General features: G+C 40.9%; 2 protein-coding genes across 3 annotated transcripts; both read left to right on the top strand.

Moving 5' to 3' along the window:
• The first annotated feature begins 138 nt into the window (after positions 1-138).
• On the top strand, positions 139-12,133 carry hps5 (HPS5 biogenesis of lysosomal organelles complex 2 subunit 2). Of its 2 annotated transcripts, none has more exons than XM_078257147.1 (23): positions 139-305; positions 2,128-2,257; positions 2,628-2,738; positions 2,898-2,962; positions 3,055-3,247; positions 3,509-3,639; positions 3,906-4,124; positions 4,226-4,297; positions 4,498-4,586; positions 4,821-4,999; positions 5,561-5,719; positions 6,095-6,254; positions 7,404-7,521; positions 7,942-8,085; positions 8,270-8,338; positions 8,437-9,014; positions 9,428-9,548; positions 9,626-9,775; positions 9,861-9,980; positions 10,239-10,352; positions 10,440-10,546; positions 11,112-11,403; positions 11,765-12,133. In XM_078257147.1, the coding sequence occupies exons 2-23, from the start codon at positions 2,150-2,152 to the stop codon at positions 11,823-11,825; spliced, it is 3,360 nt and encodes a 1,119-aa protein (XP_078113273.1). In that variant the 5' UTR covers positions 139-305; positions 2,128-2,149; the 3' UTR covers positions 11,826-12,133. The 2 variants fall into 2 exon arrangements, with proteins under 2 accessions (XP_078113273.1, XP_078113274.1); XM_078257148.1 differs by lacking the exon at positions 139-305 and adding an exon at positions 735-753.
• Positions 12,134-14,993: 2,860 nt separating this feature from the next.
• On the top strand, positions 14,994-21,180 carry epx (eosinophil peroxidase). The gene is made up of 15 exons (XM_078257155.1): positions 14,994-15,208; positions 15,326-15,501; positions 15,772-15,904; positions 16,047-16,176; positions 16,245-16,451; positions 16,843-17,209; positions 17,288-17,448; positions 17,524-17,782; positions 17,882-18,052; positions 18,567-18,804; positions 18,882-19,093; positions 19,185-19,349; positions 19,616-19,699; positions 19,925-20,021; positions 20,814-21,180. Exons 1-15 carry the CDS (start codon positions 15,111-15,113, stop codon positions 20,869-20,871), a joined length of 2,556 nt encoding a protein of 851 aa, XP_078113281.1. The 5' UTR covers positions 14,994-15,110; the 3' UTR covers positions 20,872-21,180.
• The last annotated feature ends 343 nt before the right edge of the window (positions 21,181-21,523 follow it).

Below are 21,523 nucleotides of genomic sequence, written 5' to 3'. Positions count from 1 at the left end.
AGAATTCTACTGAAGTACTTCATAAACTACAATAGCGAGCTGTATATTTTTTTTTGCCTGTCAAAATGCGTAGCGTTAGCTGCTTTAGAGAATATGGACATGGTGTCGTTGTGACAAACAAAACATTCAGCCAGGAAGTGTGATCACATCAGCTGAGCGGAGCCGTGACAGGTCGGCTGACTGTAGTCAGAGTGGCGTGAGCTTGACCGCTGACTTTCTAAAGTCAAATGAACAAAACCACGATGTAACACTGCGGTTTGGTGTGGATTTGTAGGCAATATCTGGAGTGTCACTTCGACCATTTGGTGAGTTTTTACTATAGACTGTAAGTGAATGGCAACATCACTGTCTTAGCTAACGTTAGCTAGCATGCTTGCTAACTTATTGCAAATATAGTGACACAAGGCGAGTTGGCGCACTGAACAGTCTTCAGATGTATCTTAATTTTAATAAACCGTCATATATATTTAGCATAGCCATGCCCTGCTCATGTATATTTATTTTAGACTTTTGGAGCTCCATTGGTTTTAATAGAAACGTTGACATCAGTGTCAGCAGACGGGTCTCGTGATGCAGACTGCGAGAATCCGTCGAATGAATCGCCCCTTCAACGCAAGTTGTTTGCAGCGCAGCAACGTTACTAATTTTACTGTGTTTTATCAACCAAAACTTTGACTGAAACGAGTCGGCCAGTTATATAATTGACTGAGTTGCAGTGATTGACATCGCCTAAACGACAGGAAAGCTTGAAATGTAAGTTTGTTGACGGTCATTGTACCGTTAACGGTTAATTAGAATGTCCGTGTTAAAATTACACCAGCGTCCTCTTTAGCTAGCGTAGAAACGTTACATTTAGCCTAACGTTACGTTAATGAGCAACGTTACTCATGGAGGATACATATTAGACTTACCGGTACTTCCCTTGGGTATTTCCATGTCATGTCACTTTACTTCTACTAACGGTAAAAGCAAAACTCCTATCAGATAGGGACCCCTGGGACAAAAACGTATCAAATGGGGGTCCTTGGTCTAATTTGTGTCAGTTTAGGGGTCCTTGATCAAGTTTGAGAACCGCTGGTTTAAACTTCCCAACCTTAAAATTAGCTCCACATTTACCAGCTAAAACAATAACATGCTATTTACATAGCAATGCATCACTTTTAAGACAATATTAAATTGTTTAACGTTAACACTCACATAGGTCATTTGTCTGTATTGATTACTTTTGATACTTGAAGTACGTTTGCTATTAACTGTTTCAATGCGGGACTTCAACTTCTTACAACTTAAAGTATTTTTTACAGTGCATTATTGCTACTTTTAATCAGACTTTACTTTGAGATTCTCAGGTTCAACATGTTAGTTGTAATGTGATTAAGGGCAATTTTGTTTGTCAGAGTGCAAAATTCAAGCACAGTCATTTACAAAGACAGAGCCTTATGAATGTCTCTGGATTATGATGTAGATTTGAGGCCCAGGTCTCTTTGCAGGTAAATTCAGATATGGTCAGATCTGTGCACATCCTCATCCCCAAATACATTCCTGTTGCAATAGAGTGTTAACAAGTACAGAGACAGAGGTCAGCGTTGACTGCTACTTAACTCACCTTCTTTTGAGATACTTGTGTCTACTTTAATGCTTAGGAGCAATTATGTTTTTTGTAATTTTGTTTTAAAGTATTTTTGTAGCATGCACACTGATGTTTTTGCCAATAGTATCTGATTATTTTAACGATATGCAGCTTTAGTTTAGCTTCTGCTTCCTCATAAGTTCACTTAAAACCACAACATGTAAATCAGAGCAAAACTTGATTGTGTTGTGCTGCAGTTTGAGCTGAAATGGTGACCTCTGGTCCTGTCAAAATGGTCTTTCTGGCTAATTTAACTGACAGCTCCAGGACAAGAGACAACACTTATGGTAAACTAGAGATGATAGATGACACCAGGGTGGAGACAGTATAAAGTGGAGTCATCACTGGTTAATTTGAGAAGGTAGGTACACTACTAAAAGTCATATGATGCCTGCTACGCGGCTGAGGACTGTGGTATGCGAGGAAGCAGAGTAGTAACTCCTGAAGTCCCTCACATTTTTTTTTCACTCTTTGCTGACTGTCTCATTCTCTCTCAGTTGTAGAGGATCACCAGTGAAGATGCCTCTGATACCAGTTGTGCCAGAGAACTACAGTCATGTTTTGGCAGAGTTTGACTGCCTTGATCCACTTCTGTCTGCTCTCCGTTTAGACTCCGGCAGGCTCAAGGTAGCTTTCACCATCACATGTCCGAGTTAGTCTTATAATGAAATCACACATAGATGATTATAGTAGCTTATTATTTAATGTCTTTAACGTACTACAGGGTGAAAAGTTACTGATTAAGTCTTACTACAAACCGTTATTTGTCCTGTACCTCATGTACTTTGTGCTTGCCAAACATTGATCAAAACCCCAACAGCTACTACAATAGACTTTAAAGGCAGAAAAATATCCAGCCGATTAAAACATCAGTTTGTCTAAGTCTTAGGAGAGGTGGCTACACCATAAACGCAAATTACAACATGATATCAACAAAACGTTGTACGATCTACTGTACATGAACAGATGAGTAAACTCTTTGTGCTCTGTGTTACAGTGTACCTGTCTGGCAGTGTCAAGGAAGTGGCTCGCATTAGGAACATCAACAGGAGGGTTGCACCTGATCCAGAAAGAGGGCTGGAAACAAAGACTCATCCTTACTCACAAGGTAAGCTGTGACTGAGGGCCTATTGTGCAGAAATGCAGGGTTGACTATTGTCTTGCTGTTAACTGATACAGCTGCATATAATAAGGAATACATTGTTCGTAAGTGTTGGTTTCTCCTCATTTCTTTTTAACTTCTAACCCATCATGCACTCTTGTTCAGGAGGGATCTATTACTCAAGTGGCGTGTTGCCCTCATGATGAAGACTTTATTGCTGTTGCAACAAGGTTAGAGTCTCCATGAAGTCAAGAAATCACCTACATATCTCTGTGTTTAGTTGTGTTGCCTGTATTGTTCACAGTGTTTGTCCCTGCTCCAGTCAAGGTCTGGTGGTGGTGTGGGAGCTGCAGCTGGAGCGACGGGGGCGTCCAGAGAGAGTCAGTGTGTCCTGGGAGCACAGAGGTCAGGCCATCACTGCACTCTGCTGGGACACCAGCGCACTGAGAGTTTTCGTCGGGGACACAGGAGGCAAGGTGTCCTTTCTACGTGCAGGATCCTCCAAGCTGGGCAAGGTAGTGACTGCTGATTCACAGTGGAAATGTTTTGTTTCCTCAATAATAATGTTTATTTATGTATGGCTTCTGAAAAAAAGTTAAGGCACTCTCTAGTTGGTGCACTAGTGATAAATCTCTTAAGAAATATGCCCATAATTACTGGCTGAGAGTTTTTTTGTTTCTTACACTTTTGTTCCAGTCCTCTTAATGGACCATTTTTTACATATCCTTATTCATATAGATGCCATTAATACTAGACATCGTTTTCTTTGTGTCTAGGGGTCAGCATTCGTTATCTTCCCTGTTCAGACCGTCACCACTGTGGACTCCAGAGTGGTTCAGCTCGGGTACCAAGATGGCCGCCTGCTGGTGTCTTCGTTGAGCCGCTGCTACCTCTGTGACACAGAGAGGTGAGTACAAGCATGGCTACTTCTCTTTAGGGGGAGATACTCTCAGAGGGTCCATGTTAATGCCCTCATATTGGTAAATATTGTCCCTACTAAAGTGTCCTTTTTTATCCCAATGGTAGATATACAGTACTAATTTTGAGGAAAATGTTAATTAAATTGGACTCTGTCAAAAATTTTCTTAATGTTAATAATCTTGCTTACTCCTGAAAATGATTTCTGAACATCTTTCGGCAGTGGTGTATTTTTCTGTCTTTACCTGCCTTCAGGGAGAAGTTCTGGCGTGTTGGAAATAAGGAGCGTGATGGGGAGTATGGAGCGTGTTTTTTCCCTCAGAACAGGGGGTTATTAGTTGGTCAGCCGCCCCTGCTGTACTCTGCCCGGCCGGGGTCTCGAATATGGGAGGCCAGTTTTAATGGCGAGGTTCTAAGCACCCATCAATTCAAACAGCCACTGGCCTGTCCTCCTCTACCTCTCATCACTTACAAGTACTGACTGTTCCTACTTTCAAATAGTCTCATTTAAAAGGCCAACCTCCTAATTTGTCTTTTGTTTTTTAATATGTTATTTGTTCCCCTGTTACCTGCAGAGATGAGCCACATTACAACCCAGTGCAGAAGAGCCCCCAGTCAATCGCCTTCCCTAAACTGCTTTATTTTGGGTAATGTTAGATACAGTTTATATATTTTATTATCTGAGTTGTTAGGCTTGTCAATATTTTTTATCATATGCACATTATTGAATTAGAGGCAAATATGTTGATTACAGACACCATCCATCAAAAAAATCCCATTATTATTAAATAATAACTGCAGATGAGTCTGTCTCTTGAATAACTGTACACTTTATTTTTTTGTGTAGAGAACAAAACTTGCTGACCTGGACTGATTCAGCTATTTATGTCTTCACACCTCAGAACGGACAAGTGCTTCTGTGGACTGAAGTCAAAGGTGTGTTTGTGCTGCTTCCTCCCAAAATACTAACAGCGGTCCTTTGGAGTAGTTTAGCAAACAGTTTATTCATAAACACACACAAGCTGTAAATATGTGAACGAATGACCAATAGTCATTATTATTAACAAGGAAAGGATTACAATATTAAACCATGTTAGCATTGATCATATAGACATTTTGTTCCTGTTTGATTTACTGTAAATTGATCCAAGCTGTTTTCTGGTTTTGCAGACTTGGTTGATATTGCAGTCTACCGCAACGAGCTCTTCTGTCTCCATGGCAGCGGACGTCTGTCCCACCTCTCCCTGTTATCTGCTGAGCGCTGTGTTGAGCGTCTGCTACGGAGGGAGTCCTGGCCTCTAGCTGCTGTGGTCTGCTGTATGTTCCAGCACACAATCACCACTAGCAGGGTAAGGTGGCTGCCACTGCCATGCTAACTGGTTTTGTTTTTTGTGTACAGTGTAGATTCCAGTCTTATCCGGGCTAAGATGTTCATACAAGTTTCTGACTTCCTTTATCCCAATGATAAAACACAATATACCTGTAAACCAGAGGTGGTTCACCTTGAATGGTCTGAACATTAAAAGAAGCAAAAATGTGCAGGTGCTATATATGGCTCCTTTTAAGAGTATTGTTAAGAGTATTATTATTTGCTTATTATTATTTCAACACATACACACATTGATTTTCTCAGTAGTAAACACATTGATTTTCTCAGTAGTAAACATCATGATCTTCTTAACACAACACATGTATAACCTGACTTTACATAGTAGTTTGTAGTAAACATACTGACGCACCATATGTCCTCAGTGAGTCTGGGTTTGTGCAGATGGTGAAAACCAAATGTGAAATGTGCATGCTACCGGTTAAAGTTTGAAGTAAATCAAGCATTTTAGGAGGAATCTGAACTAGATTTGTGTTGATACAGCATTACTGACAGCCTTGTTCATCATTCCTGTTTAATTCAGGCCAGGAAATCAATTCCCATCGACCGCCTTGAACATCTCAGGTCCCAGCTCAGCTCCATCACACACCTGGAGCTAACTGGCCAGCTGGAGGAAGTCATCACCAAACTAGAACCTCTGGACTCTGCCTCCAGCAGCCGTAGAAGTAGCATCTCCTCACATGTAAGTTAAAGTAACTTTCTGTAAATGGTGACCACCATAACTGTAGACGATATGCATCCCACTTCCATTTTTCTTTACTTTTCTGTGGGACCCATTGAATCCTGTTGCTGGATCAAGCATGGATACCATTTAGTTGATAAGGACAAGTTTCTCTGTGGCATTACATTAAATTGGTTGTTTGGTGAGGATAAGCAGGTGTCAACACTGCATGTAGAATAAACCCACATCAAATAAATACATGCTTTGAATATTGGTCATTCAATACACTTTAAATTATATGTATCTATGCTATTGTAACTAAAGCACAGAGCTTCTGTAAATCCATGTGCACATGTAACAAATGAGTGTGCTAATATCAGATATGTCATTATCCAGGAGAGCTTCAACGTCCTGGACTGTGGAATCTATCGTGTGATCAGCCGCAGAGGAAGTCAGTCTGATGAGGAGACGAGCTCCCTCATCAATCAGTCCATGTCAGAGGAGGAGCGGCTCAAAGAGTTCAGTTTTGTGCAGGAGGATGATCAGGTGGATCATGGTAAGAGATCGTCAGCTGCCAAGTGAAAAAATGTTTCTTTCTGTCTTTCAAAAACATACTGTATGAAATTGTTATTCAGATTTAGGTTTTTTTTGTCAATACCGCCTCCTTAGGGCAACTAATTTAAATTTTATGAATTAACAGGTAGTTTTAAAAACTTAATATAATAGTTACTAATATTAACAATTATAAGTAGTAGCAGTAATATAACAATTATCAAATGGAATCCAGTTGAACAAGGCAGGGGCTTTATTTATACAATATCACAAGACATCACACAAAAAATGGCTGCAGAAATTTTAGGTTTAATTATTAGGATATTTTTGGATATCATATGTTTCTTTGTTAACTCTTCTGTTTTTGTCTCTTTCTGATTCTCTTCTTTTGTATATAATGTGTGTGTGTGTGTGTGTGTGTATGTATGTGTGTATATATATGTATATATATATATATATATATATATATATATATATATATATATATGTGTGTGTGTGTGTGTGTGTGTGTGTGTGTATTTATACACATTATATAGCAGGAACAAACTCCTTTTCTGCCTCTGCTGAGTTCAATGTGAAAAGAGAGTGAAGTTATTTTCAGTTTTATATCTACCGCTCTATTAAAATACCTGAATAAAAATAAACAAAACATGGAGGAATAATGCCAAAAAGTTATTTGTAATTAGGAGCATCTCTAGCTGCTGAAAGATTTGTCAGTATAAACGTGACAATAATTTTACTCTTTGACTTTATCTCTGTTGTCATAATGATCATATGTACCTGTTTCTGATACCATCTTGTATGTTTGCCACTAAAATTTTGTTTTGATTTGAAAAACACATAAAGTAATTCAATAAATAGTGTTGCTGAGCTGAATGATCACTGACAGCTGACATGCTTTACAAATACAATCTTCACTTTGCCAAGCTGTTAATATCAAGTTTCATGTCTGTTTCATTGTATCACACATATATCACCATTTTGATTCTGGATTTTTTTTCATTGTGCACTATTTAATTTATGTTTTCTCTATAGTGGTGTCTGGCACCTTTGCTCCATCTTCTTGCATTATGTCCTCTGCCTTTCATCATTCTGCTTCAGTACACCATCCATCTGTGTTTGTCCTCTGGCTCTTGCCCCCATCTTTATTCAGATCCACAGAGCAGTGAGCGTATGGAAGCTGAGCGATCTGAGCAAGGCCTGCAGTTCCACCTTCCCCTCTCATTCCGTCCCAAACCACACCGCATCGCATTGCAGGCCGTCAAAGACAGGTGAACATCCAGAGAAATAAAGGACAGACATGCTAACAGCTTTTAATACAATAATGTGTCACAGCAGCCATGAAGACATTACATTGTCATGTTAGATAGCTTTTAGGAATAGGTTTTATTCAACAGTGATAAAATTATTTGTGGATTGAAACTACAATAACTATAATTATTCAAGTGCAGCTGTGCTTTTAAATGGCTTACTTCCCCTTTCCACTGAAGACCCACATATAGTTGTTTTTAATTGGTATTTTTCATCTGTGTAAACCCATGTGGCAGGTTTCATTTCCAAGCATCACACTCAGACTCAGTCATTTGTCATATGAACATGTTTGTAGTTCTGTTTGCCTCTCTGGTTGTTAGATTGTAAACCCATATCATTGGTAAAAGGTTGTTTTATTATTGAATTTTTGTCTTTTTCAGTGTTTCTAGTTTTGTTAAGAAGACAACAGAGAAGATCAACACCCTCCAGATGAACTCTGAGCTCTGGCAGCGGCCTGAATTCAGAGAGGGCGGACAGGCTGAAATGTCGGCCACAGCTCCATACTCAGAGGAAATGGACAATGAGTAAGTACAGACTTATAAAAGCGGACTGAAACCTGTTTCTACAACACACAAACGCATCTGATCTATGAGAAATAAGTCCCTACTCATTTCTTCTTTTCTTTGTCTTATTAGGCCATATTTTGGCCTAATAACTGAACTTAATAGTTAAATCAGAAACCAGTGAATTTTATAATTGTCTTCACAGAGTTTATGATGAAATGCCTAACACAGAGGCCAACATGCAGGAACTTAGATCAGCGACAGAGCGAGCTATGTAAGTACTTCAAACCGTTTTGATAGAATTCCAACTGCAAGATTTCACAGCCTTTTAGTAGAAACTGAATTTACATACTCACATTGTCCCAACTTCAGTACCCAGATCCAAGATCCTTTGGTGCTACTGGATCCAGTCTGCCTGAGAGAAACTCTGCTGGAGTGGCTGGCGGTGCTGGAGCGAATACTCGGACCTGAAGAGCAGGGGTCAGCTGCTGCGGGGGATTCAAACATGGATGGACCAGGAGAGGAGAGGTGGGATTATCTTAAACCCTGCTCAGAGCAACAAGAGGAGTCTTCCTTCTCATCAAGAGAACCAACCGAGAGCATCACAGAGGAGAAGAGAAAAGAGTCTCCTGAGCTCGGAGAAAAAGAGGACCAGTGTGACTCCACTGAGAAGGAGCCTAAAGTTTCAGATGGGAGCCCTCCAGATCCTGTTCGAGTGGTGTCTCCCAAACCTTTACCATTGGATCTCCTGTCTAATCTCACCCAGCTAGCAACGTTATACATAGAGCTAAGCTGCTTTAGAAACCAGGAGAATGAACAAGCATTGGGGTGCACAACTTTCCTGCGCAGCTACTTCTTTCTGCTGGACCAAGAGCGTGTGAGAAGAATGTGTCTGCTGTGTTATCAGGAGCAGCCGGAGGTGCAGAGCTCCTTCACTGAGGCCATGCTAGGTCAGAAGCTTCAAATGTCTGGTTTATTTATTTTTTTATTCCTGTTGTACTATCAGACGCACTTAAACAAGAAACAAAATAGTGCACTTCTGCTATGTGAAAATAAAAATAAGTAGAAGTAATACGATACATTTTAAAACTGGATCACATTTCCACATATTAGTAAAAGAAAAGCCCTTAAACGTCTGAAACTCGTAATGCTTCAGAGATTAAAATCCATGTAGCTGTTCCGTTGAATTATAAAAAGCATTCATTCATCATTTAACTATTTTTAAAACATAGAGAATATTTTTATGCAACCATATCCAACACTAATACTTGTTCATTTCAGACCTCATCTAGTAACTAAACATTTAAATCATCTCTAATATCTTAAAATTATTTGGAAAATCAATAGTTGTCGTTCTCTGTAGATCTCACTCAGTCCAGTAAAGTGGTGGAGGTTATTCAGAGAGGTGATTTGCTGAGATCACTGCGCAGTCTGCGAGAGCTGCAGCCTTGGAGTGCACCCGCTCTACTCGCTTACTTACACAGGTCAGTACTTGTATTTCTTTCTGGTCAGCATAGTTGTGATGGACCTTGTAAAGTAAGTTTGCTATGTTATTATGCAGGCTGTATGAGAAGAACGGGGAGGCGGCTGTACGCTCGTTTACTCAGTTCTATCCTACGATAACTCCTGCTGATGTAATGACCATGGCTCAGCAAAGCCACTTCCTGGCATACCTGGATAATCTGGTCCAATCACAAACTGAGGAGGACAGGTACATCTTTAGTTTCATCTATTTGTAAAAGACAAAAAAAAGACTCCCCTTGTTGCTACATTTTTACATTGATTTCTTCCTCTAGGTTGTCATTTTTGCAGTCCCTTCTTGAACCAGAATCTCTGAGACAGGATTGGCTGGAGCTGGCACTTACCCACGATGCCCCTCAACTCTCTGATACTCTGACTTCTGATGGACAGCCCAGGTCTGGTTCTGTTAGTGTGGGAAAAAATGCTAAATAAGATTTATGATCCTTTTAATTCATTTTTAACATTTACTTAAAAGGTCCAGTAAGTTTTCAGTTTGAGGCTAGAAACCCCAAAAATATGCCTGAATGGATATGAATTAAGCTAATATCCTGGTTCACTTCTGGATTCTATTTAGGCCACAACAAGGTCAAAAAATAAAGTGAAAGTGAAGTATAAATAAATGTAACCGTGAATTAATGTGACTCCTTCCGCAGATGGCATTCTCATTGTTTCAGCTGGGGTTATGGACGCCTCCTATCTCTCCTGATTCGTCTTCCTGCAGACCTGTCTTCCAAGCAGAAGATGGCAGAGACTTGCCGCAGTCACGGGTACTTCTCAACAGTCTTTTTTTTTGCTGTTTATGTTCGTGAGTTTACATTGTCTTATGTAACCTTCTGTATAATGTGTGTGTGCAGGTATTGGACGGGCTACATTTACCTCTGCTGTGAGCTGCACCATCGCACAGAAGCGTTCTCCACCATCTGTCAGCTGGATGACTTCAGCCTGCTGGAGGCATCTGATGGTAAAACTTTAAGGCAGAAGCAGAATTATAATATTTTATGGGCTGAGAGGAGAGTTCATAACACTGATGTTGAAAACCACGTCCACTATGTAGAAATCCAGTGTACATGCATGATACTTTAGTAGTACAGAATGTAACTACCCACTGTATCACAACACAACACAAGTTATAAGACTGCAAACATTACAGCTAATTACAATTTATGAACGTCTATCTAGACAGGGGGGGACAAAACCTCAAAACAAACCTATAAAATCTCTTTTTAAAAGAAATATTCGGAACCAGAATTCCACTGACAGTTGGGTGAACTGCTTGATCCAAACAACGGTTCATCCTTTTTTCGCACTCAGTGTGTAGTTATACATTAGTAAAAGTCCAGGTAATTCAACCTTAGTAGTAGTATTAGTAGTTCCTTAATGACACTGTTTGCACTCATTGGAGTGGCTTTTCTGAAGCCAGTGTCATTTAGTTTGAGTGGTTGCCAAGCGTATTTGCCAAAAAGAATAAAGAGATAAAACACACTATCACAGTCTAATGTCTGTATTGTCCCTCTGTTATTTTCCAGGTGCTGCGCCTCAGACCTTGGAAGAGTGGAAGCTCTTGATCCAGTTATCTCAGCGGTGCAACAGTGAGGGAGTTTCGGAGCAGGTCACAGGTGTGAATGGAAGTAGCTGGTCCAACGGCTCAGCAGATTGTGGTGGAAAGATCAGCCCAGAGAACCTGACCCTGATGCTGGCTCGGACAGCAGGGCCTGATCGCGCCATGGCCGTCCTGGAGGAATGTGGAGTGCAGCTGGTCCTTTCACCGCACTCCAAACTAGTCTGTGAGCTGCTGAGAGTCACTGAGAAGAGGCAGAGGTGGGTCAGGGTGCCAGTTACCAAACACAGTATGGGAAGGAGTTCCAACACTGTTTGTCAAATATGTGTTTAGTTGTAGACAACAATAAAAATCAACCAAATGCAAAATTCTTCAGGCGTTCTTGTAGCTCCTTGAAATATTGGGGGAAATGCTATTTTAATCTATTGACTTTATTAAATGTACCTCTTGAAGAGAGCAGAATACATTGTTTGAGAGGTATTTCAGTGGTTTGGAGTGTGTGACAGTGGTCTGAAATGACTCCAGGGACTGCTTTTCATTATAGGCCTTGAGAATCAGTGTAATGTGAATGGACTTCATTTATATGTATTACAGTACTATTTCTTTTGTTTTATGTTTCAGAGCGATGATCCAGACGATGCTCGAGCGCTGTGATCGGTTCCTGTGGTCTCAGCACGCCTAACTAAAGATCAGCTGCAGCGTCTCCACACCAAACAAGATAACACTGTATGTAAATGTCCTGAGTAACTGCTGTTGAAGCTGCAACTTAATTTATGCACTCTAATATTTCTCAAAGCTTCCCAGTTTAAATGAAGGTATTTATCCTCCCATTGAAAACAGTATTATCTCTTGAACGTTTTTATGATTTAGGTCAAATGCTTTTTTGCATATACAGGTAATCAAATATCTCTATGACAAAAAATGAACTGTATGAACAGTGAAATGTTCTAACCAGGTAATAAAATGTGAATAAAAGCTGTGTGCATTTTAGTTTTTGTTTGTTTGTTTTAAGAACAAAAGGTTTCTGTCAGCATGATGATAGTCAATAACACGGGGAAAATCCACAAACACAAGCATGGCTCTAATCCAACCAGCACATTACTTAATAATTGTGTTCTTTTGTTTATTTCTGCAGACCAAAAGCATAAAAAAGTTTCAATTGTTTTTCTTTACTCTTAAGAGTCACTGTACCGTGGACAGCACACCTTGTGGCTGTGGCGTCGCTGTAACCTCCACTCATAAACGTTTTTATAACTTTAAAGCATTAAATCTTCAAAATATACAGCCATGCGACACACCAATTGAAAGCTTAGTCTCTCATGATTCAATTAAACCCACACACAAAGCATAAGATGATTTATAGCAGTTATACAACTGCTATAAAGTTATAGAAAATAAAACAATACAGCGTAAACTGTGCAGCTAGTGTCTAGTGCATCCATACCTTTTTCCTTGTCCCTTTAGCCACTGCGGGGATTTTTTGCCCAAAACTTTTTTTTTTCTTAAATCCCCAAGTCTCCAAGGAAATGGAATATCCAAGCCATTATATCCAAAACGAGCTGTTCGCCTCACAATCTTGACGTTTCTGGCCGAATCACAACGGAAAATAGCTAAACTGTTTCCGCACTTGTATCGTGGCCTCGCTTCTCTCCTGAGGGGGCATCTTCTCTCTCTACTACCAACTCGATGTGGGCGTCACTGTATTCTCTGACTTCTAAGGTTTCCATAGATACCTGGTATAAGCCAATCGGTGCAGGTTTGCCTGTGATATACCAATGGAAAGCTGAAGACTCCTCTGACGTGATGTGAGCCCCACGAGGAAACGATCAACATTTGCTCGGACCAGTTAGATTTAAATGCTATAAGACCCGTCTACATTTTTCGCCAATGAGCAGACAAGTCGATAGACACCAAATTTGCCACTGAAATTTTAACCCTGTAATGGCTGGAGCTGTGTCAAAGCAAAAACACGGCCTCCTATAAGCATATCACACCCTGTGCAATTTATAATGACTTATTTCTATATATTTATGTATATAGTTATTTCAAGTATGTGTATGATTGATGTGGGTGTGTTTGTGTATTTGAGAAGTGTTTTATTTTGTACTTTATTGGCTTTTTTCTTTGCGCTTTTTAAATGGAAATCAGAAAAACGCACAGACATATGTAGAAAGAAATTCATATAAAATCTATTTTTGAGTCTTTTGGCTTCTGGATTTTTTCTGTAGTAAGCTGAGACGTGGCTATGACATTGTGTTGTCTGTATCTCACTAGATGTGTTTACAGCAGTGTCTTTTAATAATTTTACAGATGTATGACTTGGACAGAAATAAAAACCCTCCATTCTAGCCTCTGTAACTCTGTCAGTAAGGCCTAGAATCACCTTGACTCTTGTAACAAAAACTTGAGTGTTTCCTTTCCAATGATATCAGTGTCAAAGTATATGGGAGCTGTACCACTTTTAATTTGGGTATGACGTTTAGACCAAAAAGCTTGAAAATTCAAGCGTTTCTTAAAAGGTTAATGGTAATTTAATCCTACCTATCACTAGTATCCAGCCATGGAGATAACTCTGGTTTATTTATTGAGGTTTTGAGAGAGAAAACAACCACCTAAAAGAATCCACACAAATAGAGACCATTATGAATAAATCGCCCCTTCATCTACCTGTATGTCTAGTATTTGCGTGTATTTTCTTCAACGGGGCATTTTTTGCAAACAAAAGAAGACATTTCAGATCTTGAACGTCACCTACAGTAGATTATGGGGTTTGTGGGTCAACAGAGATAATATTAATAACATCGTAATGAAATGGGACTGATGACTCATTTGATAGTATCACACACCTGGAGCATCAAAGGGAAGACGCAGACAGCCTGGTGCTTCACATTTGAGCTTTAAAGGCTTATACTGGACACTACCGCGCTATGTGAGTCACATCCTCTACTCTGGTTTAACTGAGACCTTTCTGTCTGATCCTTAATGCATTTCTTATTTTCATCCTCATCCCTGGTTCTTCAATCATTTCCCAGAATCCTCATTTTCTAGCTCACCCACCTGTCTTGTGTCATTGGCACAGGGACGATCAGATTAAAGGTTTTGGCATGTGGCAAAGATGCAGACACACTTGTAATGAAAATGATCCACATAAAATGTACTTTGCATCTCCTTGAAATTCTATTTGGCTGCCTAATATTAATAATAATATTAAATCAGCCTGTCTTTTCATTTGCTTTCAAAGTTATACTTGCACATTCAATATTTCAGTCTGCCTGTAATTGTGTGGTTGACTGTGTTCACTGTTACAAAGATATATTCTCTCGAGGGATGGGTAGAATTGTTTAATTTAATTGAAATGATCCAAATATGACAGAAGGTTTTCATCATGAGGACAGAAGTAAATTTGATTTGACATTTTATTAGGTTGAGGCAGTGAGTCCAGTGTTTGATGTTGGGTTCCTGTCACCAGGAGGACAGATAAGGGGATTCTGCACATACCTGTTGGCCCTGCTGCAAGTGTATAAATGGCAACCTCGACCCTTGTAGCCAAACACACACACACACACACACACAGACAGGTTGGCTCTCAAGATGAGTCACGATCAGCATAGTGGTGAGATACTATGAGCGTGATTAGTTTTCTAAACCTGAAGTGAATCCTTTTTGCACGGATTGAATAGTTTTAACATTCTCGATGGATGCAGCACTCATGGTGAGTTCCTGTTTTTCCCCTTCTTAATTTAATAGAATAAAGTAGTACATTTCTTGAGATATTCAGTGAGATGTGTTCTGGTTTCAGGTGTCCGTCTCTCTGCTTGGACTGGCTCTTGTCCTGCTCTCCTTCCCTGAGCATGCTTCACTGAACAAAGTATTTGACAACACCTCAGGTAGGATTTCTGGTCCATTACGGATAAGACCAGATACCTGGGAGCTTTTCTAACTGCGTCTGTGTTTTTCCTGTGCGGTAATGTCAGGAACTGTGTATCCAGGATCTGTATTTGTGAAGGAGGCTCTTCAGAGGGCGATTGAGCTGACTGATGCTGCTTACGCCCGCACAAGTGAAAGGTAAAATTGACTGGGTCACTGTGGAAATATTTTAGACCCACTGCAAAGCATAAACCATAATTTTACATCTATTAGGCATTCTGTTGGCACTAAAAACTAAGCTATTGATGTTTCTAGGGTTAAGAAGTCTCAGTCTGAAGGTGCTCTGAGACCCAGTGACCTCCTGGCTCAGTTTAAACAGACTGAAGCCAGAACCAGGACTCAGATCCAGGCTGCCGAACTGTTGGACAACACAGTGGAGCTGATCAGAGAGATGGTCTACACTAATACTATGGTTCAGCCTGACCCTCAGGGTATCAAACAGCAACATAACACAACACAACACATAGATGTGTCTGCACCTGTATGTCTACGAGCACTACATCTTGTACGGCTCTCCTTACATGGGCTTTTAGTAGGTTCCAGGCTACAGATGAACACTGTTGTTTTTTTAACTGTCCCCTAATTTATCCTCATATACATCATATGACAAAAAACTGTTAACTTTTTTTGCTGGTCTAACTTCAAGACAAAGACAGATCCTATGTTTAACAGTGTGTTGTGTTTACTGTATGTTCCCAAAGAGCTGCTGAATGAAGGAGACATGAAGAATCTGCTGCAGGTTACTGGCTGCTCCGCTGAGCTGCAGAGACCCAGCTGTGACACTGACTGTCTGTCTGAGCGCTACAGATCCATCACAGGAGAGTGCAACAACAGGTTAGTGCTTACACAAAAGCACTAAAGCACGCCTCTTGGAGGGTCGTCCAGGAAGGTAAAACTCAAATTACATGCAATTTAGGATGGATTTTGTGTTATTTATTTTTTTTAATAACTGTGTCTGTGTTCTTGACCTGTTTAGACAGAATCCCAGATGGGGGGCTGCAAACATCCCGTATTCCCGCTGGCTGCCTGCAGAGTACGAGGATGTGTGGGGGATGCCCAGAGGCTGGGACCCAGAGCACACCTACCATAACGCCACTCTGCCTCCAGTAAGAGTTTTGCAGCAGCACTCAGTCATCCTCTGTCCCGTCAGCTGCTGACTTTGTGTGTTGTCCAGGTGCGGCTGGTGTCCCAGGAAGTGCTGTTCACTCACAATGACAACATCTCTCTGGACTCCACTCTGTCCCACCTGCTAGTGGAGTGGGGTCAGTGGATAGACCACGACGTGGTACTGACGCCTCAGAGCCCCAGTACAGCTGCCTTCAAGACAGGAGCTGACTGCACACGCACCTGCAGCCGGGACACGCCCTGCTTCCCCATACAGGTGCACTTTACTATCAGCTGCTTCTCAGTGTACCTGTTTTTTGGCTTGATGATCACGCATGTTTAATTTTCTAAGATAAGATAGAACTTTTATTGATCTTCAAATAAATGTTTGTGCCTAAGATGCTCGATATACATACTAAAATAAATATTTTAGTTGTTTGAATAGTCCATATATGCATACAGTACATAGTATAAATACAAGATACATACACTAAAAGAAATGAAAAAATATTATTAATTAATTTAATTTAATTTAATTTAATTACAAGCAATGAATAATGTATACAACAAGGGATCTATGTTACAATATTACTATTTTTCTGGTTGAAACAAGTTTGTTTTCCGTTGACTATAAATATAATAAATATAAATAAAACCTCTCTCCCCAGATTCCTCTGTCAGATCCTCGCAATGGCTTCCAGAGTTGTATGCCTTTCTTCCGCTCTGCTCCCAGCTGTGTTACTGGAGTCCAGTCTCATCACCAGCGAGAGCAGCTCAACGCCATCACCTCCTTTGTAGATGCCAGTATGGTTTACGGCAGCTCCACCAGTCTGGCCTCGGATCTGAGAAACCGCTCCTCTCACCTGGGCTCAATGGCCCTGAACTCCCAGCACTCAGACCAGCAGCTGGCCTACATGCCATTCCTGCCACGCCTGCAGGCTCACCTGGACCCCTGCGGCCCCCGAAACGCCACCACCCTAGGGGCATTAAAAAGATCCAGGCGCCAGGAGAACGCCACATCCTGCTTTCAAGCTGGTGAGCGAGTAAAGCTAATGAGTTTTCTGTTCTCTGCAGGCTTCAGTGGAGCTGTTGTTTATGATTTATGTTTCACAGGTGATTCAAGAGCTAATGAGCATCTGGGAATGATCGCGCTGCACACGCTCTTTCTGAGAGAGCATAACCGGCTGGTCAAAGAGCTGCACCTGCTCAACCCTCACTGGAGTCCTGACACACTTTATCAGGAGGCCCGCAAGATCATGGGAGCCATTCATCAGGTATCTCTAGCTGCTTCCAGCCATTCACCTCCTGAGCATTCCAAGCACTCTGACCTGCTTCCTTTATCTTTCCAGATCCTAACATGGGAGCACTACCTGCCGCGGATCCTCGGTGAGAGTGCCATGTCTCGTCTGATGCCTCCCTACGAGGGTTATGATCCCGAGGTGGATCCCAGCATCGCGAACGTCTTTGCAGCTGCCGCATTTCGATTTGCCCACGTCACCGTGCAGCCAGTGGTGACCAGGCTAGGGCCAGGATACACCACCAACTCCCAGCATCCTCCGCTGCCTCTGCATCATTCACTGTTTGCATCTTGGAGGGTCGTGCAGGAAGGTAAAACTTTGATGCTGTCATAAGTTCAACTCAAATTACATGCCGTTTACTAACCTTATCGGTTTCTATCTATCTGTCTTTTTTCTCCTGGTGTGTCAGGTGGTATAGACCCTGTGCTGCGCGGTCTGTTGCTGTCTCCGGCCAAGCTGCAGACTCCAGGTCAGATGATGGTGGAGGAGCTGACAGAGAGGCTGTTTCAGGCACAAGGAGAGATGCCTCTGGACCTCGGGGCCCTTAACCTCCAGAGGGGCCGGGATCACGGCCTGCCTGGTACCAGCTATCTTACTTATGGCACAGTACAATGTTAATGTATTACTTTATACTGAAATTCAGAAAGATGATTTTCTTTTTTGTGTGTGTGTGTCCTAACTCCAAAATAGTACACTTTGATAATGAGTTCAGTGCATTCTGTATACAGTAGTAAGTCAACATGCACAACACCAGGCCTCTGGAACCTGAACACCAAACAAATGCAGCTGTCGTTCCTGGTGTTAGATACATCTGTGGTTTTGAATGTCTGCTGTGAAAAAAGTGTGTTGATTAATGAACCAGTTCCAGATGTAGGAATGTGTTGTAGGTGTTTGAACGGTTGGCAGTGGAGTCAACAGTAGACGAGAACATTCTTTGAATATATGGTATTTGCTGAAGTAGAATTTCTCATCTTTTAATCACTGAAGTGTATTCATTTATTCTGGTGTTTAGTAGAGGTGGTCTTTGTTTCAGGTAATTGAAACCCTGTATTAAATGCTCTCCCCTCATTTCCTGTCCCATCTCCCTCCTTCAGGATACGGCTCATGGAGAAAGTCCTGCAGCCTCTCTGTTCCCAACACTACATCAGAACTGGCCGAAATTCTGAGTAACTTCACTTTGGCTCACAAATTCCAGCTCCTGTATGGGACGCCACACAACATCGATGTGTGGGTGGGGGCCATCTCTGAGCCCGCTCTGCCCGGAGGTCGAGTCGGACCACTGCTGTCCTGCCTGCTGGCGAAACAGTTCAGAGCGCTGAGAGACGGGGACAGGTGAAACTAAATCCTCTGGTGTAACATTATGACCATTACAATGCAAGAAGAGGAATCTAAATCTTTTGTCTCCCGAGGTTCTGGTGGGAGAGGGAAGGAGTGTTCACCAGCACCCAGAGGAGACACCTCCACACAGTCTCTCTCTCCCGCATCATTTGTGACAACAGCCGCATCACTCGCATCCCTGCTGACCCGTTCTCACGCACCGAGAGGCCAGAGGACATGCTGGCCTGTTCACACCCGCTCATCTCCCACCTCGACCTCAGCCCATGGAAAGAACCAGACACAGGTGAAGAAGTGGAAAAGAAAACATATCAGATCAGTGATATCAGATTTGTCTTGTTGTGTTTTCACATGGACCTGCCTACCCTCTCTTCCAGATCCCAGCTGTGGTCCAATACCCAGGATTCAATACGGTTACTCCCTTCTCTGTGACTCTGTGATTCTGTACCAGTGTCACTCTGGCTTCAAGCTGCTGGGATCTTTATCTGTCAGCTGTGATCCAAACAGCCAGCAGTGGAGCCCCACACCCCCAACATGTCATGGTATGAAGCCTAAACTAGGGCCTGGTGACATGGCTGGAACAGATATCAATATATTTCTAAAGACAGGGGATCACAATGTGGCTTATGTGTTCAAAGTCACATTTAACAAAATCTCATGATGGTGAGGTTGAGATTCAGATGTGAACCATAACTCTTTAGTTAATTCTAGATCTTGTAAACTGTAATCAGCAAAACAACCTGCTAACAAGTCCATTTATTAGCTGTTCTGGAGCATTGATGTCAGTGTTTTTGCTTGATTGTTGCAGATATTAATGAATGTGAAGAACAAACTTCTCTCTGCCCACAAAACCTGGAGTGTCTCAACATACTAGGTTCATTTACCTGCTCAGGTTGGTTCAGATCATTTTATAATGCATGCTGCCACTTATTTCAAGCACATTTTCTGAAATTTGATGCCAAATGCTTTTATTGTGAAGCACTTTGTAACTTTTCTTTTGAAAAGTAGATGAATCTTTCATTCCTTACATTGCTGAGACATTTAAACATGCACAAGATAAAAGCATCTTTTATTTCCCATCCTAAACGTTTCTTCACATTTGTGTGCACTAATCCAGAAACCTCCTCGCTTTCTGTGGTCTCTGTCGTCACTGCAGTGATGGTAGTGATCGGCGGTGTGGCCGCGCTGCTGATGATCATGTTCTGTTATCGAAGGTAAGTCACTGACGATACAAATCGATTTTATGGTCCAGGTTTAGCTATTTTATACAAATACTACAGAACTGCCTCCAAATTCTGTAGTAATCTTGAAAACACTCAACAAATACTAAATCCCTGTGCGAAACAAGTATTCAGATCCTTAAGTAAAAGTACTAATACCATACTTTTACTATTACCGGTATATCTGATGTTTCTGGTTCAATATTACCGCTGCATTAATGTGTATGTTGTATTTTACTAAGATAGCTGTTTATGGTTTCGCTAATTTTAACTACTTTATATTATGTTGGGTAGTTTAATCTACGGCAATGCATCATATTCTATAGGATTATCATGTTTGTAGTTTCGCTGTCCTGTGAGAACCCCGCATCTCCAAAAATTGATCCATGAGGGTTTTTAATTAGTTCTATTTAAAAAAAATAGGAGAATCTTTTCAAATTCAAAATCACCAAACTTGGAGATACATGGTTTTCACTGGACAGTAAAGGGTATATAAAAATGGTAATCTGAAAAGAAACAAGTAACACAAATTGAAAGACAGATGTAGTGGAGTAAAAAGCACAATACTTGCCTCTGAGATGTAGTGGAGTACAAGTTTAAAGTTGTATAAAATGGACATACTCAACTAAAGTACAAGTACTTATTAAGACTAAATGTACTTAGTCAACATTCTACCACTGCTAAATCCATACATATACAAGTGAAATAAATGTTATTTTAATTCATAATTAAACATAACAGTAGTTTTAAAGTGAAATATAAATAACAAAAATGTCTCTTTTGCAGATATTTTCCCAAGAAAGAAGAGTTAGTCAACGCTGGATGTTGCCAGGGGAAAAGTTAAAGAGTTTGGTCAAATTTTGTTCTAATGTTCCTCTACAGAATGTTAAATGAAAAATATTTGTTAAGTCTTATTTTATTATTTTAAGTTGCAAATATATTGATGTGTGGACTTTCTGTCTATAGTAGTAGAATATTTTGTCTTGTTAATTAATAATAGCCATATAGCACAAAAGCTGGACAAACGTTTTACATTAATAAGTATCCCTGTTGTTGACCATTAAACATGACATGACCTGCTCACATGATCGCATGTTTTTCCTCTGACTACACATTATGTGACTGACCAGTCCGAAGGTGCTCATTCAATACCTACAAGTCAAACTATTGATTAAAGGTGTGGCTGGGTTAGCTCAGTTGGTAGAGCAGGCGCACACGGAATGCTTACGTCGGGTGATCGCTTTGTAGCATCAAAATGGCGCCATAGGAGATTCGAGCTCTGAAGCAAAGCTTACCCCCTTGCGCGAACCACCTATGGCGCCATTTTTATGCTAATAAGCCATCACCTCCCGTTAGCATTCCATTGATTACCATTCATTTTGGCGCCACTTTGACAGCGAATAACTTTACATCTGAAGCGTTTAAATACGCTATTTGTCCATTGTTTATTTCTAAAAAAAAACACAATCATGTATAAAAGGCTCCATTACCTTGTA

The sequence above is a fragment of the Sander vitreus genome, chromosome 8, assembly GCF_031162955.1.
Source record: "Sander vitreus isolate 19-12246 chromosome 8, sanVit1, whole genome shotgun sequence".
Taxonomy (NCBI): Eukaryota; Metazoa; Chordata; class Actinopteri; order Perciformes; family Percidae; genus Sander; species Sander vitreus.
The sequence above is the reverse complement of the archived record's forward strand: the minus strand, read 5'-3'. Positions and strand labels throughout refer to the sequence as shown.

Excerpts from the sequence above, each read along its gene's own strand:
- hps5 (XM_078257147.1), top strand. The coding sequence starts at position 2,150 with ATGCCTCTGATACCAGTTGTGCCAGAGAACTACAGTCATGTTTTGGCA. Across the intron at positions 8,339-8,436 it reads TCAGCGACAGAGCGAGCTAT|TACCCAGATCCAAGATCCTT; the intron begins GTAAGTACTTCA and ends TCCCAACTTCAG. Across the intron at positions 9,015-9,427 it reads CTTCACTGAGGCCATGCTAG|ATCTCACTCAGTCCAGTAAA; the intron begins GTCAGAAGCTTC and ends CGTTCTCTGTAG.
- epx (XM_078257155.1), top strand. The coding sequence starts at position 15,111 with ATGTCAGGAACTGTGTATCCAGGATCTGTATTTGTGAAGGAGGCTCTT. Across the intron at positions 16,177-16,244 it reads ATAACGCCACTCTGCCTCCA|GTGCGGCTGGTGTCCCAGGA; the intron begins GTAAGAGTTTTG and ends TGTGTTGTCCAG. Across the intron at positions 19,094-19,184 it reads ATGGAAAGAACCAGACACAG|ATCCCAGCTGTGGTCCAATA; the intron begins GTGAAGAAGTGG and ends CCTCTCTTCCAG.